The sequence below is a fragment of the Quercus lobata genome, chromosome 4 (genome assembly GCF_001633185.2).
Source record: "Quercus lobata isolate SW786 chromosome 4, ValleyOak3.0 Primary Assembly, whole genome shotgun sequence".
In the NCBI taxonomy this organism is placed as follows: Eukaryota; Viridiplantae; Streptophyta; class Magnoliopsida; order Fagales; family Fagaceae; genus Quercus; species Quercus lobata.
In genome coordinates, this window is record NC_044907.1 from 54,278,291 (window position 1) to 54,295,108 (window position 16,818).

Genomic DNA, 16,818 nt, shown 5'->3' on the forward strand with positions numbered 1-16,818 from the left:
GTTCCTTAATTGTGATTAGATTCTCACTAGTGATATTGTTACCAATTACCACTAAACACTTGAATTGATACCCAAATTTGGTGCAACTCCTGTTCCAACTTTCTAGAAACTAATTTTGGTATAATCTTCAATCTATTTAAAGTAGGAAGAGAAAATAAATGTGGCAAGTAAAAAATAACAAACTATAATGGAGTACATAACATATTAAGTAAAAAAGAATAAGTAAATATTTTATAAAAATTACACCTCAATCTAAATCTACTCAACATTGGTAAACGTGGCAAAACGTGCGGGTCGGGTTCGGGTTCGGGTTCGGGTCGGGTCAATCGGGTCGCGGGTCAAAACGGGTCACGGGTCAAAACGGGTCATTTTTAAACGGGTCAATCGGGTTACGGGTCAAACGGGTTGCAGGTCAAACGGGTTGCAGGTCAAACGGGTCGGGTCAAAACGGGTCTGACCCGTTTTGCCATGTCTAATTGTCTACACCTTCTTGTCATGTGGATGACCTATATCTCTATGAACGACTGATGTCTATTTGGATGGCTGGTGGAGATACGGGATATCTATTTGGACTTGGTTTGTAGAAAACACCTTATAGTTTATTAAGTGTTCATTGGTCGTCTATAGTCTCTTGTCGCATAAACGATCTATTTTTCTTAGATGACCTTTCTCCTTGGCGTTAGCATTTTTCTCTCTTCCTTCCAGCCCATTATCTTGGACGAATCTTCTTCTTTTGAACAATTCACATGGACGATAAACACTTTTTGATTACCCATCAGTTATTATTGGTGGATAAAAAAGTGATGTCTGTATTGCGTCCAAATTAGAATCTTACCACATAGGATTTATTGCGAAATTATTATGAAAATATTGAGGATGTAACATTACTATTATTTTTGTTAAACTCAAATTTTTATAATTCACAAATCAGAGTGTTCAACATTTTTATTAAGGTAGTTACAATAACTTAGTTTAGCATATATATATATATATATATATATATTTTTTTTTTTGCAAGTCAATGTGGTCTTGTGACCTTCTCACTTAAATGTAGAGCTGCCCATAATTAAAACAATGATTTTAGTATTTCTTTATAAAAAATAGGATTTTAGCATACAAATTGAAGCGAATAAAATATGGTATCAATACAATTTATTGTCTCGTTAGCAATATCAACAAAGTTTTTTTTTTTTTTTTTTCGAGAATAAATATAGATAAAGTTAAAGAATGAAATTTATAATTTCTTTTAAAAAATAAAAAATAAAAGATTTCCCAAAAAAAAAAAAAAAACTAGGATTAACATAATCCAGGTCACCATGGTCCTCATCTTTCAAGTTCCATTCGGTGGGACCATGGGTCCTCTTCAGTTCTTTGTTTCTTTTGTTGTTGTGCATTGGTATAATGTCCTATCTTGCACCAACAAAAACTAACATTTTCCACCCAGATAGGAATATTAGACCCCAAAAAAATAAAGAGCTGGTTGTTGTGAAGGTTGAGAGATCCAAACTGAAATGGGTGCATCAGCATCAGCATCAGCATCACTCTCTCTTTCTCTCTCTATTTTCAACAGAAAATGAATTGCATCAGATCTCTCTCCCTTCTCATACAAATCCAATTCATTCCAAACCCTCTAATTCTCAGATCCCATTCCAAATCACGATAACCCCAACCCAAGAAGAAAGATGTATATGTCATATGGATGGCCTCAGGTGATCCCACTGGAACAAGGTCTTTACCCCTCTTCCCAACAGATCGTATACCTTAAAGTCATCAATCGTCTCTTGTTGGTCGTGTCCCCTTCTCATATAGAGCTATGGAGCTCGTTCCAGGTACCATTTTTTTTTTTTTTTGGTATATTTGTGTGGAAATGTATGTGGGTTTGTGTGTATTTGAGTTTTTGCCAACTGGGTTTTTCTGGGTGTGGGTTTTTTTGATGTGGGTATGCTGTGTTTTGTTGGGTTTTAACTGTTTTAATGGTTTTTTGGTTGGTTTTGGGATTTGGGTTTTTAGCACAAAGTGAGATTGGGGAAGTACAAGAGGAGTTCGGATTCGCTGCAACGGGAGGGAGAGAATTTGCAGGCTGTGTGGAGTCCTGATGGCAAATTAATAGCTGTTCTTGTAAGTGTTTCATTGTTTTTATTTGTGTACTTTTTGGTTTATTGTATTAATGTGTTTCAGTGAGTTCTTCAAAATTGTGATATAGAGTCTACTGGTGTTGAGTTCTACTACATGTGATCTTTCATGGGGGGAGGTATTTGGCTATGTCTTGACTGTGCTTACATCTGGATGATTGCTTATATAACTGCCTTTGTTGACTGATGTGGCAATGACATTGTTTAGAATTAGCACTAAGGTGATGGGCATTATGTTTGGAAGTGAATGAACAAAGTGCCTCACTATGTCAAATGGAATAGGGAATTGGGAATCAAAGTCAGTTGTCTTACATTGTGCTGTTCATGTGTAGCCATGCCTATTTGTCTGTGCACATTTGGAAAAAGAATGGCAGCAGATTCATTTTAATTGATTACTATAACTTGTTAATGAGATCCCGTGACTTTGAATATACCTTTTCATTAGCTACTACTGACGTTTAATATTTTGTGTAGCATTAGTAGTTTCAATATATCTGGAAATAAGCTATGAAGCACGGGTGCGTTTCGGGACTTGGGTGTGGGTGCGGGTGCGGGTGCGGGACTCGGCAATTTTTGAAAAAGTAGGGTCCGGGTGCGGCGGGACTCGGCGATTAAAAAATTATTAAAAATATTTTTATTTATATTTTCTATATATTTTTACTATTAAAATATTCTTAAAAAACACATTAATATACTTGATTCACAAAACAAAGAAAGAATAAGGCAAGAAACGCATCTAAGGTCAGAATTTCGGTCTCTCCGGCGATTTTCAAGGCCTATTTCGGCCTGTTTCGGCCGTATCGGTCGCCGGCCGATATGGACCGATACGGCCCGATTCTGGCCGAATCAGCCCGGTTCGGCGCGAATCGAAGCCGATTCGGCGCGAATCGAGCCGCGTCGGCGCGAATCTGAGAAAAAAAAAAAAAAAAAAAAAACGCAGACGCGGCACCGACGCGCGGTCAACCGCGTCGCGCCGCGTCGGACTCAGGTGCGGCACCCTCCCAGCCGCGTCCGTGCATTCTAGGAAATAAGACTTGATGCTGTTAATGAAAGAGTGTTTTTAATAGGCAAATATACACCTCAAACGAATATAGGGTTGAACCCATGGCCTCACCCTCCACCACTTACTTATGGGGGGAGAAGCCATTTGGTCCAAGGAATATTGGCTTAATCTCGCCATCCACAAGTGTGCTTGCACTGCATACCATTAATCTTTTAGGATGATAAAAAGCCCTCATTATGAACTAAATTTTAATTGTCTTGATAAAGGCATGTAATGTGATTTTCTGTAGCACTTTTGTGTTGAATGCATACCTTTTGTTTCTTTCTTCAGATTTGGTTCTAACAAGTTTTTTAGATTGCTTATGCTTTTTTGTTTTTGGTTGTTGCAGACATCATCTTTCTTTCTTCACATTTTTAAGGTTCAGTTTACAGAGAAAAGAATACAGATTGGAGGGAAGCAACCTTCTAGTTTATTTCTTGCTTCTATATCTCTTCTTCTTAGTGAGCTGGTGCCTTTTGCAGAGAAGGACTTGGCATTGTAAGTACTCTTTGACTTAGTAAAATTGAACTTTTACTTCAGTTATAGCTTTTAATCTCAATAAAATGGAAAGATATCCTGAGACTTTACAAAATTCAATCGTCATAAAAAAAAAAAAAAAAAATCCATGTAGTAAATCAGAAATAAAGTCTTTGTGAAACGGAGAGGTAGTAAATGATTCTAAATTTTTCTTTACCGGCATCAACAACTGAACCCTTGACTTTTATTTCATGGAATTGAACTTTTACTTCAGTTATAGTTCTTAGTCTAAAAAAATGGAGGTAGTAGTAAATGATTCCAAATTTTACTTTACTGGCATAAACAACTAACTGAATGGAAGTCACTTAGGCTCAATTGATGTTTCCCAGAGTGTCAGTACATTGTTTGACCTTTTCATTCCTCTCATCCAAGTATCTCGTAAAAGAAAAAAAAAAAAAGTATGGTGAAGTCTAAAAGGAAGTTTTGTAGGATAAATGATACATGGTCCATAAAAGAATCTATCTTGCTCAAATTTTCCATTAATTTGAATTTTTGCCAATTTATATCCAATAAGTAAATTGTTCCTTTATAATGGGGTTAATATTGTTGATTATATGACTGACTTGCTTTTAAATTTTTTTGATAACATTAGTATTTGCTAGTTCAATTTTGATATTATGTTAAAAATTGATTTTCATTATGTATGCTAGCCCTTTATTTTTATGGTTTGGTCTCATAATCTGTTCTTTTTAGTTTCATACTGATATCTTTTCTGGTACTATTTGTCTTGCCAGGAGCAATATTGTATGTGATAATAAACATATGCTAGTTGGACTTTCTAATGGATCTTTATACAACATCTCTTGGAAGGGGGAGGTACCGTTAAATTGATAGGCACAAGAATTTTTTAGCTGTTTTGATTCAGTTTAGCACATTTTTTTTTTTGAGCATTGGTGTCGTAAATTCTATTTAGTATTGAGTGATATTTTTATTTTACTTGTATTGGTCATCTTATTGTCTATTGTCTTCTTGACAGTTCTATGGATCATTTGAACTTGATCCCTTTCCATGTGATAGCAGTGAAATTACACAATTACCAAGTTCTCTTGATAATGGTTTTGCTTCTGGAGGGACTCCAGGAGTTACTGTATCTGACCATAATATCTCCAGCAAGTCTGCTATTATCCAGCTGGAGCTTTGTCTTCCATTGAGGTTGCTATTTGTGTTATATTCTGATGGGCAACTGGTGTCATGTTCAGTCAGTAAAAAAGGTGTAAAGCAAGCCGAATCTATTAAAGCTGAAAAAAGGTTGGGTTCTGGTGATGCTGTATGTACTTCAGTTGCTTCAGAACAAGAGCTCCTTGCTGTTGGTACCAGAAGAGGAGTTGTTGAGTTATATGACCTGACAGAATCTGCATCACTTATTCGTACTGTGTCTTTGTATGATTGGGGGTAAGCCTTGATAGAATTAGTAAAGCAAGAAATTTTGTGGCAAAATTGAATAATTTTTTATTTTACTTTGTAGGCATTGAGCTCTAGCTCAGATGCCTTTTCCTTCTCTCAAAAGAATGGGTGGAGGGTATGGTCGTGGATTTAAACCCATTGGGTGCGTGTGTACTTATCAATGTTTTTGTTTTGTTTTTTTAAAGTTTAATTTGTAGGGCTAGATACTGAAAACTCCGATTCTTCTATAAATACATTTGTGTCACCTAAGATTTTCAAAATAACATTCCTTTTCATCTTGAGTCTATATCAACTTACCCTTGCCTTTGTTCTTTTTCATCTTTGTGTTATTGTTCTCCCCTTGCCAAGAGCCTAGTAGCTCAATTGGTTGGCACCTCTTGGCTTTTTCAATTGAGACCTCCGGGATTCAAATCCCCCCACCCCCGAACTATCGAATTATCAAAAAGTGATTGTTTTTCCCCTTGCATGGTTAATATTTCTTTCATCACTATGACCTGCACAAGGGTTAGGAAAAAGAAGAGTCGTGCTCCAAGTAACCAAGAATGTCTGAGGAAGGGTTGAATGACTCAAATCCTGTAATCAGTAGATGAGACTGGCTGGAGTGGACTTGAGTTAAATCTGTAACTTCGAATTTTGTGTATATTTAGTTATATACTATAAGTCATTACTCATATTGGAGATGCTTTTGTATCAAAGTTTGTGTTTGTGAATTTTTGTTTTTGATCAGTTCATTCAAATTGATAAACCAAAATGCTACAGTGAATTTTATTTCATTTGCTAATATCTTCTTTGTATTGCTGTTTCTGAAGATGAGTCCAAAAGTTTAATTGATGATTATTAATACCTGCATTTGCGAGTAGTTTGAGGAATGCTCTTTCCTGTTGACTTATAAAAATCAAAGTATTTACTAGTTTGATTAGATGTCTATATCATATACTCTTATTGGTCTAGGTTATAGATCATGAAGTATGATGGGCTTTTATGTCTTGGTGTAATTATGTTGCAGATATTCAATGGATGATACTGGCTCTGTCAGTTGTATTGCATGGACACCTGATAATTCAGCTTTTGCAGTTGGGTGGAAGTTAAGAGGACTTACAGTTTGGTCTGTTTCTGGGTGCCGTTTGATGTCGACAATCCGTCAGATTGGTTTAAGTTCTATCTCATCTCCAATGGTTAAGCCAAACCAGGATAGTAAGTATGAACCTTTGATGGGTGGCACCTCACTGATGCAGTGGGACGAATATGGATATAGGCTTTATGCTATTGAGGAAGGATCTTCTGAGAGAATTCTTGCATTTTCTTTTGGCAAATGTTGCCTAAACAGAGGAGTTTCAGGAACAACACATGTTCGTCAAGTTATTTATGGGGAAGATCGGTTGCTTGTTGTGCAGTCTGAAGATACTGACGATCTTAAAATGCTACATCTTAACCTTCCAGTTACGCATTCAACTTACAAACTTGGAAAATCCTTATTTGATGTCCTTGCAATATGGATTTTACTGATTTGGATTTGCCTTGGCTCAGGTTTCATACATCTCCCAAAATTGGCCAGTTCAACATGTGGCTGCTAGCAAGGATGGAATGTACTTGGCAGTTTCTGGTCTCCATGGGTTAATCATATATGATATACGGTTGAAAAAATGGAGAGTCTTTGGAGATATTACTCAGGAGCAAAAGATTCAGTGCAAAGGTTTGTTATGGCTGGGGAAGATCGTTGTTGTCTGCAACTACATTGATGCTTCTAACACGTGAGATGATTATCCATGGTTCCATGTTTCATTTATTTAGTCTATTCCAAGTTTGTTTTAATCTGTTTGAAAAATGATGATAATTTATGAACTATTGCTCTATATATGTTATATTGAGGTAAGCCTATTCACTGAATTTGCTGATTGCTTAGGCAGCCGTAGGATGGACAAATTGGGGAATTTTTCTATGTGCGTTTATGGTGGGCTAAGGTTTAGGAGAATTTGTGAATCTAAGTTTAGAGTTGTAGAAGAAAGGGTTAGTGCTCAAAATTGGCTAGGGTTTGATGAGTATCTTTTTTGTTTTTGTTTATTAATAAATATGGTTATTTGATCGAGAAAGTATGTGGGACTTGATGGTTTTGAATCTTTTGATAGGCAAGAAGAAGGGTTTGACTTGGGGTTGTAAGGAAATAAGTATAGAAAAAAATTTATAGCGTTTGTATGACCAGTACCATAAGAAAGAGAAAAAAAAAGAAAGTGAGAATAGAAAGGGAAAAAAGGAATAATAAGGACAATGTGCCTCAATGCTAAAAACACTCAATAATTTTATTAATCTACTCCACCTATCAAAATTTTTTTTATTAATCAACTCCACCAATTCTTTGAGTACATTTAGCACAAAAATATATCTGGACTTGCAGTATTAGAACTCCTAGTTTGACTAGTAAACTAAAAACTTAATACCTATATAAAAAAATAGTAAACTAAAAACTTAATACCTATATAAAAAAATAGTAAACTAAAAACTTAATAAGGTAATAAGTAATAAAATACTATCTAGGACTCCAAAAGAAGCCTAAGATACTTGGGATATCATATAAATTTGACTCAAATTAAATTACCAAAAAATACACTTAATTCTTTGGGATCTTAATTTTTTTTTTTTAGGGATTGTGGAAATTATAGTTTTGCCCCTAAATAAAAAATTAATCATAACTTGTCAAATAAAAACCCAAATTAAAAAACATTTTTAACCCTAGGACACGTACTATGATTTTAAAACCACATGACTTTTATTTTAGTGGACTTCACAGTGGGCCCCATAAAATAAATCTTGAATAGATGAAATTTTTGAAGTAGTAACAAATTAGGCTTCCATGGCTGCATCATAGGCCTTATCCCTTTGTATATGTAATTCACTTCGTGGTATTTCTATGGCTTTATTTGTTTGCATTTTGCTCCTCTAATAGCTAAAATGCACGATTTGTTTATTTTGTATTGCAGGACATCATTGTATATAAATCTAAAATAATTGATCCTTTGCAGGTATGAGTTGCTTTTTTATCCTAGATATCACCTTGATCAGAGCTCACTGCTTGGTCGGAAACCTTTGCTTGCCAAGCCAATGGTGATGGATGTCTATCAAGAATACATTCTTGTTACGTATCGGCCATTTGATGTCCACATATTCCATGTGAAATTATTAGGTGAATTGACACCTTCTAGTACACCAGATTTACAGGTAAAGGCCTGTTTCTCAGCTGTTCTTCTTTAAGTATATCATTGGAAATGATCCTACTTTCTGTACTTTTGAAGCTTCTGTTTGCACTCTGAATGAGTGCTTTAATAAAACTTTATACTTCATACATTTTTAAGTGATAAAATGACAAACAGCTTTCTACAGTACGGGAACTCTCAATCATGACTGCAAAGAGCCATCCTGCAGCTATGCGCTTTATCCCTGATCAGCTTCCCAGAGATAATATCCCAAACAATCATATTTCTTCCTCTCCGGATCTGTTACTTAGTGAGCCTGCAAGGTATGTGTCCTCCAAAGTGATACTTAGAAACTTTCACAAACATAATCCTCTGAATGGACACATGTTTTGCTAGATGTTTGATATTGAGGGTGAATGGGGAGCTTTCACTTCTTGATTTGGATGAAGGACGTGAAAGGGAGCTTACCGACTCTGTTGAATTATTTTGGGTCACTTGTGGTCAATCAGAGGAGAAAGTAAATCTAATTGAGGAAGTTTCGTGGTTAGATTATGGCCACCGAGGAATGCAGGTAATGAACTGTTGAGGTCTATTGAATTTTAATACTCTTAATCATCTTGTTTATTATGATTTACCATTAGTTTTGGTCATTTGTACTTGTCTGATATAGATTCTGGTTGGAAGCTTATTTTTACAGGTTTGGTATCCATCTCCTGGTGTTGACCCTTTTAAGCAGGAGGATTTCATGCAGGTATGCATGTTTTCAAGACTCTTTATATTGTGGGTTTTTTGGCAGATAGGACATGTGATTTTTCGAAGTTTGTTTTCAGTTGTGTAATTTTCTTCCTCATATTGGATAATTCAATTGAGGTCAAGCCTTGGTGTGATGGCAAGTGCCTTCCACCAAATGCAGTAGGTTGTGGGTTTGAGTTTGGGAATCAGCCTCTCCAATAAATTGGGAGTAAGGCTGCCTACCATGACCTCTCCCAAACCTCGTAAAAGTGAGACCTTTGTGCACTAGGTACAACCTGTATTTTGGGCAATTCAATTACTGATTTGTTCATTTGCAAAGCTATCAGCTAGGCTATAGGTAAAATAGTAGTTCCACTAATTCATGTCATATAGGAGTTCAGTGTTAAATGTTTTTGATTGCCTTTACCTGATGCTATAAGAGACGTATCTCTTTTTCTTGTTCTTTTTAATTTATAAGATGGGCTTAGTTCTGTTCTCTGTTCTGGTCTGTCTTTCATGCAAGAAATATGGCCTGTAAATGTATTTACCTTTGGTAATGAGATATTAAATTTTCTGTTTGAATTAAGACCAGATGTTAAATGGCTTCAACCTACTGGTGATGTGTTCGATTTACCTATTTATTATTAATTTTGCTTTTCAAAAAAAAAAAAAAAAGTGTTCAACTTTATGTATATTCATATTCAAAAATGAATTTGTGGGACTTAAAGAAATTTGATCTGGTATTTGGTCCATGTACCTTGAGTTGGTAAAGTAACTCGGCCTTCATTTTTAGTTGGATCCGGAGCTGGAATTCGATCGTGAAGTATACCCTCTGGGGCTTCTTCCAAATGCTGGTGTTGTTGTTGGCGTTTCCCAGAGAATGTCGTTTTCAGCATGCACTGAATTTCCATGTTTTGAGCCTACTCCTCAAGCTCAAACTATACTGCATTGCCTACTTCGTCACCTTCTTCAGGTACTACTTTTGCGTTGTTATGTTCTTTGATATGGATGTCCAATGTCTCCTAAAACCATAAACAAACTTTCTTTTCCTCAACTGGACACTCCCCACACCTCGCTGCACATTTTATTTGAATTTTTTTTTTTGTTGGGGGCAGGGGGAGGTGATTGTTTTTGCACAAGAACGTGTTAGGACTGTTTGAAAGAAACCTAGATCTAATTCTACTGCAGATAGCATGAATTCCCTGACCTCATGCTTTCACTTGGAAATTCCCAATCTCAGGACTTTGCCTTATGTTTTGCTTGTCCAATGAGAGAAAATTTGGTCAGAGTAGTTTGATACTCGCTTCAGTGTATTCATATGCAATAGATCCTTATAGATGTGTCATTAACTAAAAATTACCATGTGTAATACAGAGTCTCTCAACCAAGTTGGCCCTTGGATGGTCCTTAGGATATTAGCAGGGCCAGTGTCTAGACAATTGTATTTCGAAAACTTATTCATCAAAAAGTTTGCATTTCAAAAGCGTTGATAAAGTCATAAGAATATATGTAGTGTTCTGTTTATTGCTGGTTGGTAGGAATCTGACATCATTAGTATTCCTACGATTTTGGAATGAAGTTTTCTCTTGTCAAGCAAGGATAATTTACTTTCCTTGGTTGATTTTGTTGGCTTAATCCAATACCCGAAGCTGCTTGAAGTTCATGTAAGTTGAATAACAGTGTTCTTTATTATATTTGAGATGCTTTTCTTCTAATTCAGTTTTTGTATGTGTGTCTGCCAGAGGGACAAAAGGGAGGAGGCTTTAAGGTTGGCACAATTATCAGCAGAAAAGCCTCATTTTTCACATTGTCTGGAGTGGCTTCTATTCACTGTATTTGATACAGAAATAACCAGGTATTTTCAAATAAAGGAAGGGAAATTGAATGAGTCTGACTTTGAGCATGAATACTTTAATGGTGTAACGAGTTGTAGAAGATCAGTGTCCAAAATAGCTTCCTATAGACTATATTATTGGGAATGGTTGGCAACTTGGCAATACAATGTGGGTAGATTCCTCCCTAATGATAAAACCCCCTAAATATTTATGAAGGCCGGATTTCATCCCAGTCCTTGAACACCATAGATATTATCATCTCAACATGCTAGTTGGCACCTTAATCTAGTGTATTCTTCATTAACATTAGTTAATGCTTTCCTTGCTATTAAATTATATGACCTCTAGCAGTATTTTCTAATTGGCAGAGGTTACTTTTATGAGAGCTACACTATACAGAGTGGTTGGGTATATTTTGCTTGACCTTTTGCATTAATTAATCTCTCTTTCTAGGTTATTTGTCAATATATTGGAATTTATAATGATCGCTGTATTTGTCCATCTGTGTATATAAAGAACTATGTCATTGACTATGCTAACTGTATTGCAGGCAAAATGTAAGCAAGAACAATGTCTCAGTCTCTAAATATGCTAAATTCTCTCTTCTGGAGAAGACCTGTGATTTGATCAGAAGTTTCCCCGAGTATTTTGATGTGGTTGTAAGTGTTGCAAGAAAAACGGATGGTCGACATTGGGCGGATTTGTTTTCTGCTGCTGGAAGATCTACAGAGTTCAGTGTTTCACTTCAATTTTTCTATCTATTTTTTCTTGAATAATTTTACTTCACATTTGAAGTGTATTAGAATCATGTATATTTAGGAACTTGTGTAAGAAGGATAAAGAATGTTGTTTGAATGTGGTTTGGAAGTCTTTCAGATTTCCTGCAGATTGTGCTGGTAGACCTGGTTGGCCTTTGGTCCCCAGACTTGTGCTTGATTAGTCCATAGTTTGTGCCTCATCAAGACAAAAGTTATTATGTGGACATAACATACCATTTTCCACATGCTGAGAGCCATTTAGCTTGACTGGCACCTCTTGGCCCAAGTTCAACCATTGAATTATAAAATAATAATAATAAAAAAACCAATTCCCACACATCTGTGGTCCATAAATTGCCTTGATTTGTTGTTCTTATTCTATCAGTTGTTGGACATCACTTGTGTCAGTTACATCATTAGCTCAATTGAACAATCTAGAATTTAAATGTTCTCATTTTGTTTCCGTGTTTGCTTAACATCGATGCCTTATAATCTCAAAAGTGTGTTTTTTTTTTCATTGTTTAGGTTGTTTGAGGAGTGCTTCCAGCGGAGATGGTACCGTACTGCTGCTTGCTATATACTCGTAAGAAATTGTTTGGAAATTATCATGGTTTTGCTTCTTCTTCTTCCTCTATTTTCTGCCAATAGTTCTTTTCTCTTGATAGGGGTTAAGGTTAACTGTGAAATAAGGGGTAGCTAGTACCATTCTTCAGTATACGTGTCTTCACTAAAAAATAGTGCTGTAAATCTTGTCTCCTGATTAGATAACTTTCCATGGATCATCCAATGCTTTATCAAGTGATTGTGTTTCCAAGAATTATGTCTTTTAGGGTGTTTTTCAGATAGAATTTGGTTGGTGAGACAATTGTGCCTTGTGTTGGTTGGAAGAAGAAACTTTGAACCCTGCAACTGAACTGTAGATGTATTGTGGAAGGAGATGAAAGTTTTTGAATCCCTTTTGCTGTGGTTACCAGGCCATGCATAAGTACATAGTATATGCCCCCCATTTTTTGTGTTATTTCTGGTTATGAGAATCTATTGACTTATTTCATCTTGAATGTTTCAGGTGATTGCTAAACTTGAAGGTCCTGCTGTGAGTCAGTACTGTGCTTTACGGTTATTACAGGTAGAGACTAGTAGTTGGTTTTTTTTTAAAAAAAAAAAATCCGTTTTCAAACCCTTTTTTTCCCCCTTTTTTGCTTTATTATTTTTCTTTAAGAGTTATCTTTGACAGTGATTGTCAAACCCTCTGCAGGCAACGCTTGATGAATCATTATATGAACTTGCTGGGGAGCTGGTATGAATTCGACATGATTATTATTATATGCTTTTTTCAACATTGATACCTGTATCTCGAGAGGGGATAATAATAAATTTTATTTTATTTTGTTGTTCTTAGGTAAGGTTCTTGCTGAGATCAGGAAGGGATTATGAACATGCATCTACAGATTCAGACAAATTATCTCCTAGAATCTTGGGCTATTTTCTTTTCCGCCCTAATTACCGGAGGCAGTCCTCGGAGAAAAGGTTGTACATTTTTATGTTTAATATTTTTTTTATGATTCCCAGTCCCCGCAAGCTTTGGCATTCCAAATGATACTAACTAAGCATCTTATTTCTCCTGTCAGCTCATTCAAGGAGCAGAGTGCTCATATTGCTTCTGTTAAGAGTATCTTAGAAAACCATGCGAGTTATTTAATGTCAGGGAAAGAACTTTCTAAGCTTGTTGCATTTGTAAAAGGCACTCAGTTTGATTTAGTGGTAAGAGAAGGTTGTGTTTTTTCTTCCTGAATCATTATGTTCTACTGTGAAGTGATTTAATTTTTTGACAACTGTATGTTGCAGGAGTATCTTCAAAGAGAAAGATATGGATCTGCTCGCTTGGAAAACTTTGCTTCAGGGCTTGAACTAATTGGGCAAAAGGCATGACTGGAAACTCTTAAATGCTCAAAATCCTTGTTAATTTATTGTTAAAAATTTTTAAAGTCACATATTAACAGCCTAGCATCACCCTTCTCTCTCTCTGCCATTTTCTTTTGGTTTTATTTCATTTTTATGTTATTTTCCTAGGTGCCTATCCTGATTCAGCCTTTGTAATGGGTATATGCCGAAAGTAATTATAATGTCATAAAAATTAGGTTAAAAATGAGACCATTTATTATTGTCCTCTGGTCATGTGTTGGTTGATCAATTGCAATGGTTTATACTGAAATTTGGAATAAGATAAAGCTTCTTATGAATATGAACAATTGGAATCTCACAAGGGGTGGGTCAAATTAAATGGGTGATGAGCTAGTGGGGCAGGACTGATCTACGAAGCTTGACTGGCAAGCTTTTCATATTATTCATGGATTTGTTCTATGACTGAGCAAGGGGCATTATGCTGTGGCCTACCTGTAGTAAAATAGAAGGCTGCTCAAGGGTAAAGATAGACTCAGGTACTTTGCTCCAGCTATTGAATGGTGAGATGGCAACTTGCTATCCTAACTTTCCCTGTCTGCAAATGGTTGATGTTGGGGCTGTCTCTTTCTTCATTTGCGAAGAGGAAGTTCTCAGCTGACTGGCTAGCTAATAATAGCCTTAGTCATAGTTTCCAATCTATCCTTGTTTAGAGCTGAGGGATCTTAAGTTTTCTAATTTGGTAGGGCAGCTAGGCTCAGTTTGTTGTAGTTTGGGTTTCATCACATGTCAAGAAGAAATGTTGAATCCTGATGGGTTTTTCCATATAAGGAACAATGGATCCTAGGGTGCGTTTGGATACTGCTTATTTTGTTGAAAACTGAAAACAATAAAAAAATAATTTCAGGATTACTATTCACACCAAAAACACTGTTAAAAAAAAAAAAGAAAAAAGAAAAAGAAAAAGCCAAAAACGCCAGACGTGGACACGCTGGATGTGATCCAAACGGGTACCTAGTGTATTTGTTGAAGTGTAAACAGAGAGGAATTGATGCTGAGGCTTGAATATGTCTTAAAGCACAAAGCATGACAATGCATTTAATACCAGAATATTTGGTTTTCCGTATTATTTTTGTTTTTTGGACTCTCTCTCCCCTTACTAAATCCACTCTTTGTGTTTGCAGCTTCAAATGAGTACTTTGCAGAGCCGGTTGGATGCCGAATTCCTTTTGGCTCATATGTGCTCTGTCAAGTTCAAAGAGTGGATAGTTGTATTGGCTACACTTCTAAGACGATCTGAGGTACACTTGGATTCCTTTTTACAAGCTCTGGTCTCTAAAATTGTTGGTTCATGCATAGGCATTGTTGGTGTATTACTTGTCTGAGATCAGTATTAGCTTTCATGATTTATGAGAAACTAATGAAGAATGTCTTATTATTGGGATTGTAATTTCTGTACTGAGAATTTTCAAACTCTAACAAGGATAACTCTTATTATGTTTACTCTTGAAGGGATTATTTGTGGAAATTTCGTAAAGTTAACAATTCTTTTTTGGTTAAGATCTCACCTATATATCTTGGAGGCAATTACTTAACGATTTTGGAATTGCTTGTATTCTTGTATATACCATATACATCTGACATTTTGTAGCTGAATGTTCTCGCCTCTCAAAATTTGTGTACTAGTGATAAATAAAATTAATGGTGGCAAAGCTGAGGAAAGCCAGTACTGGAAGTTAAAAAGTAGGATTAAAATATGTTTAAATGATAGTTTTTTGTCATCCTAGCCTTGTGCCAATAGAGGAGTCTTTGACTAGTATGTGCAGAAAAGCATTGATGCTTAACCTTATCCTGCATGGATACATGCATGCAAAAATGGTGTATAGGTGGCAGGGGGATTTTTCGGTGAAAGATAGGGTAGAAGTAGAACAGAGCAATATTTATGTCTCATCTAGGTTGGTCTTAAAGGGGAAAGGATCCCCTCCAATTGAATCCTCCAATTCCCTCACATTTTTAGCCAGATGTGTTACACTTGGCATTTATTTGATTTTAAATGTCATGTCTTAAATCTAAATAACAATTGGAGGGAATTGAAGGATTTAATTCCAGGGGATCTTATCTTTTTTCTTAAAGTAACTCTGGACCCTTTTTAACCCATGTTCCTTGTGAATTTGCCCAGGTCCTTTTAGATCTTTTCCGGCATGATATGCGGTTATGGAAAGCATATAGCATTACCCTGCTGGTATGTATGCTTCAATGCTTTCTTGATTTTAACAATAATCATGAAATTGGTCATATATATGTATATCTCAGGGTTCTTTGTTGATCAATGATTTTCAGTCACATCCAGTGTTTGCTGAATACCATGATCTGCTTGAAGACTTGGAAGAGAAACTTTCATCAGTCACAAATTTGGAAGATTAGCAAGGGCAGTTTTGGATTTCCAAGCCTAGACTTCGGCAACAGATTGTTGCTAATTGGAATAATTCAATGGGAACATTTCCTTGGCCGGAGCAAATATCAGTCAAATCCCATACAAATGACCAAGCATCCATCGGTCCGTTGAATGGAGCGGACAATGAGCACCAGGAAATAAATCATGTTGTCCATTTTGTATCTAATCTTTTGAATGAAAATGATGGTATTGCTAGTCTCATTGGAATAATAGAATTGTTCTTTTTTATAGGTAAGGAGGAACAAAACCTACATGGGGAGACCTATGCGCAGTTAACTGCCTCCTGATATTTCATTTTCATTTTTTAAATTGTTTATTTATTCACATGTATAATTTCTATATATAGAAAAAGAGCCTTTGATCGTGTAGGTGTTTCTGCAATTTTATTGGTTCACACTTATCCCAATATCCAGTTTATCACATGGTAAACGTGGAGAGCTTAGTCTACTAAACTACCAACCAAGGATAGGGGAAATGGAAGTGTCTCCTTAGCCTCATTTTCAACTCTCTCTCTCTCTCTCTCTCTCTCTCACAAACACACACACACACACACACACACACACACACACACACAAAATGAGCCAACCACTTAACAACCTGCTACCTCAACATTTATGAAAAAAATTTGTGAGGAATTGTGGCTAAACTTGATATTTTTTTATTGGAAAACTCGGTAGAGTCACATTGATGTTTGCAAATTATGTTGTTTTCGCCATCCCTCACATGAATGTAACCAATGACATGTAACGTGGTTAATATTGCACTCCCTTCAGATGAGAAAATTCAAGAAATTCATTGCAATGTGATCACATCGACTGGTTTTCTACATACAGAAA

At 36.0% G+C, this 16,818-nt stretch overlaps 1 protein-coding gene across 2 annotated transcripts; it reads left to right on the forward strand.

Moving 5' to 3' along the window:
* Positions 1-1,416: 1,416 nt before the first annotated feature.
* Positions 1,417-16,479, forward strand: LOC115983166 (RAB6A-GEF complex partner protein 1-like). Of its 2 annotated transcripts, XR_004089898.1 has the most exons (24): positions 1,417-1,829; positions 2,011-2,118; positions 3,524-3,672; positions 4,446-4,527; positions 4,688-5,103; positions 6,122-6,554; positions 6,643-6,866; positions 8,133-8,328; positions 8,481-8,626; positions 8,700-8,874; positions 9,001-9,054; positions 9,829-10,008; positions 10,778-10,890; positions 11,421-11,600; positions 12,154-12,211; positions 12,695-12,754; positions 12,884-12,925; positions 13,028-13,155; positions 13,257-13,389; positions 13,474-13,551; positions 14,712-14,828; positions 15,707-15,769; positions 15,868-16,128; positions 16,214-16,479. XR_004089898.1 is itself a non-coding variant. In XM_031105793.1 (23 exons), exons 1-23 carry the CDS (start codon positions 1,683-1,685, stop codon positions 15,949-15,951), a joined length of 3,366 nt encoding a protein of 1,121 aa, XP_030961653.1. In that variant the 5' UTR covers positions 1,417-1,682; the 3' UTR covers positions 15,952-16,479. The 2 variants fall into 2 exon arrangements, 1 of the variants encoding a protein (XP_030961653.1); XM_031105793.1 differs by having other exon boundaries at positions 15,868-16,479.
* The last annotated feature ends 339 nt before the right edge of the window (positions 16,480-16,818 follow it).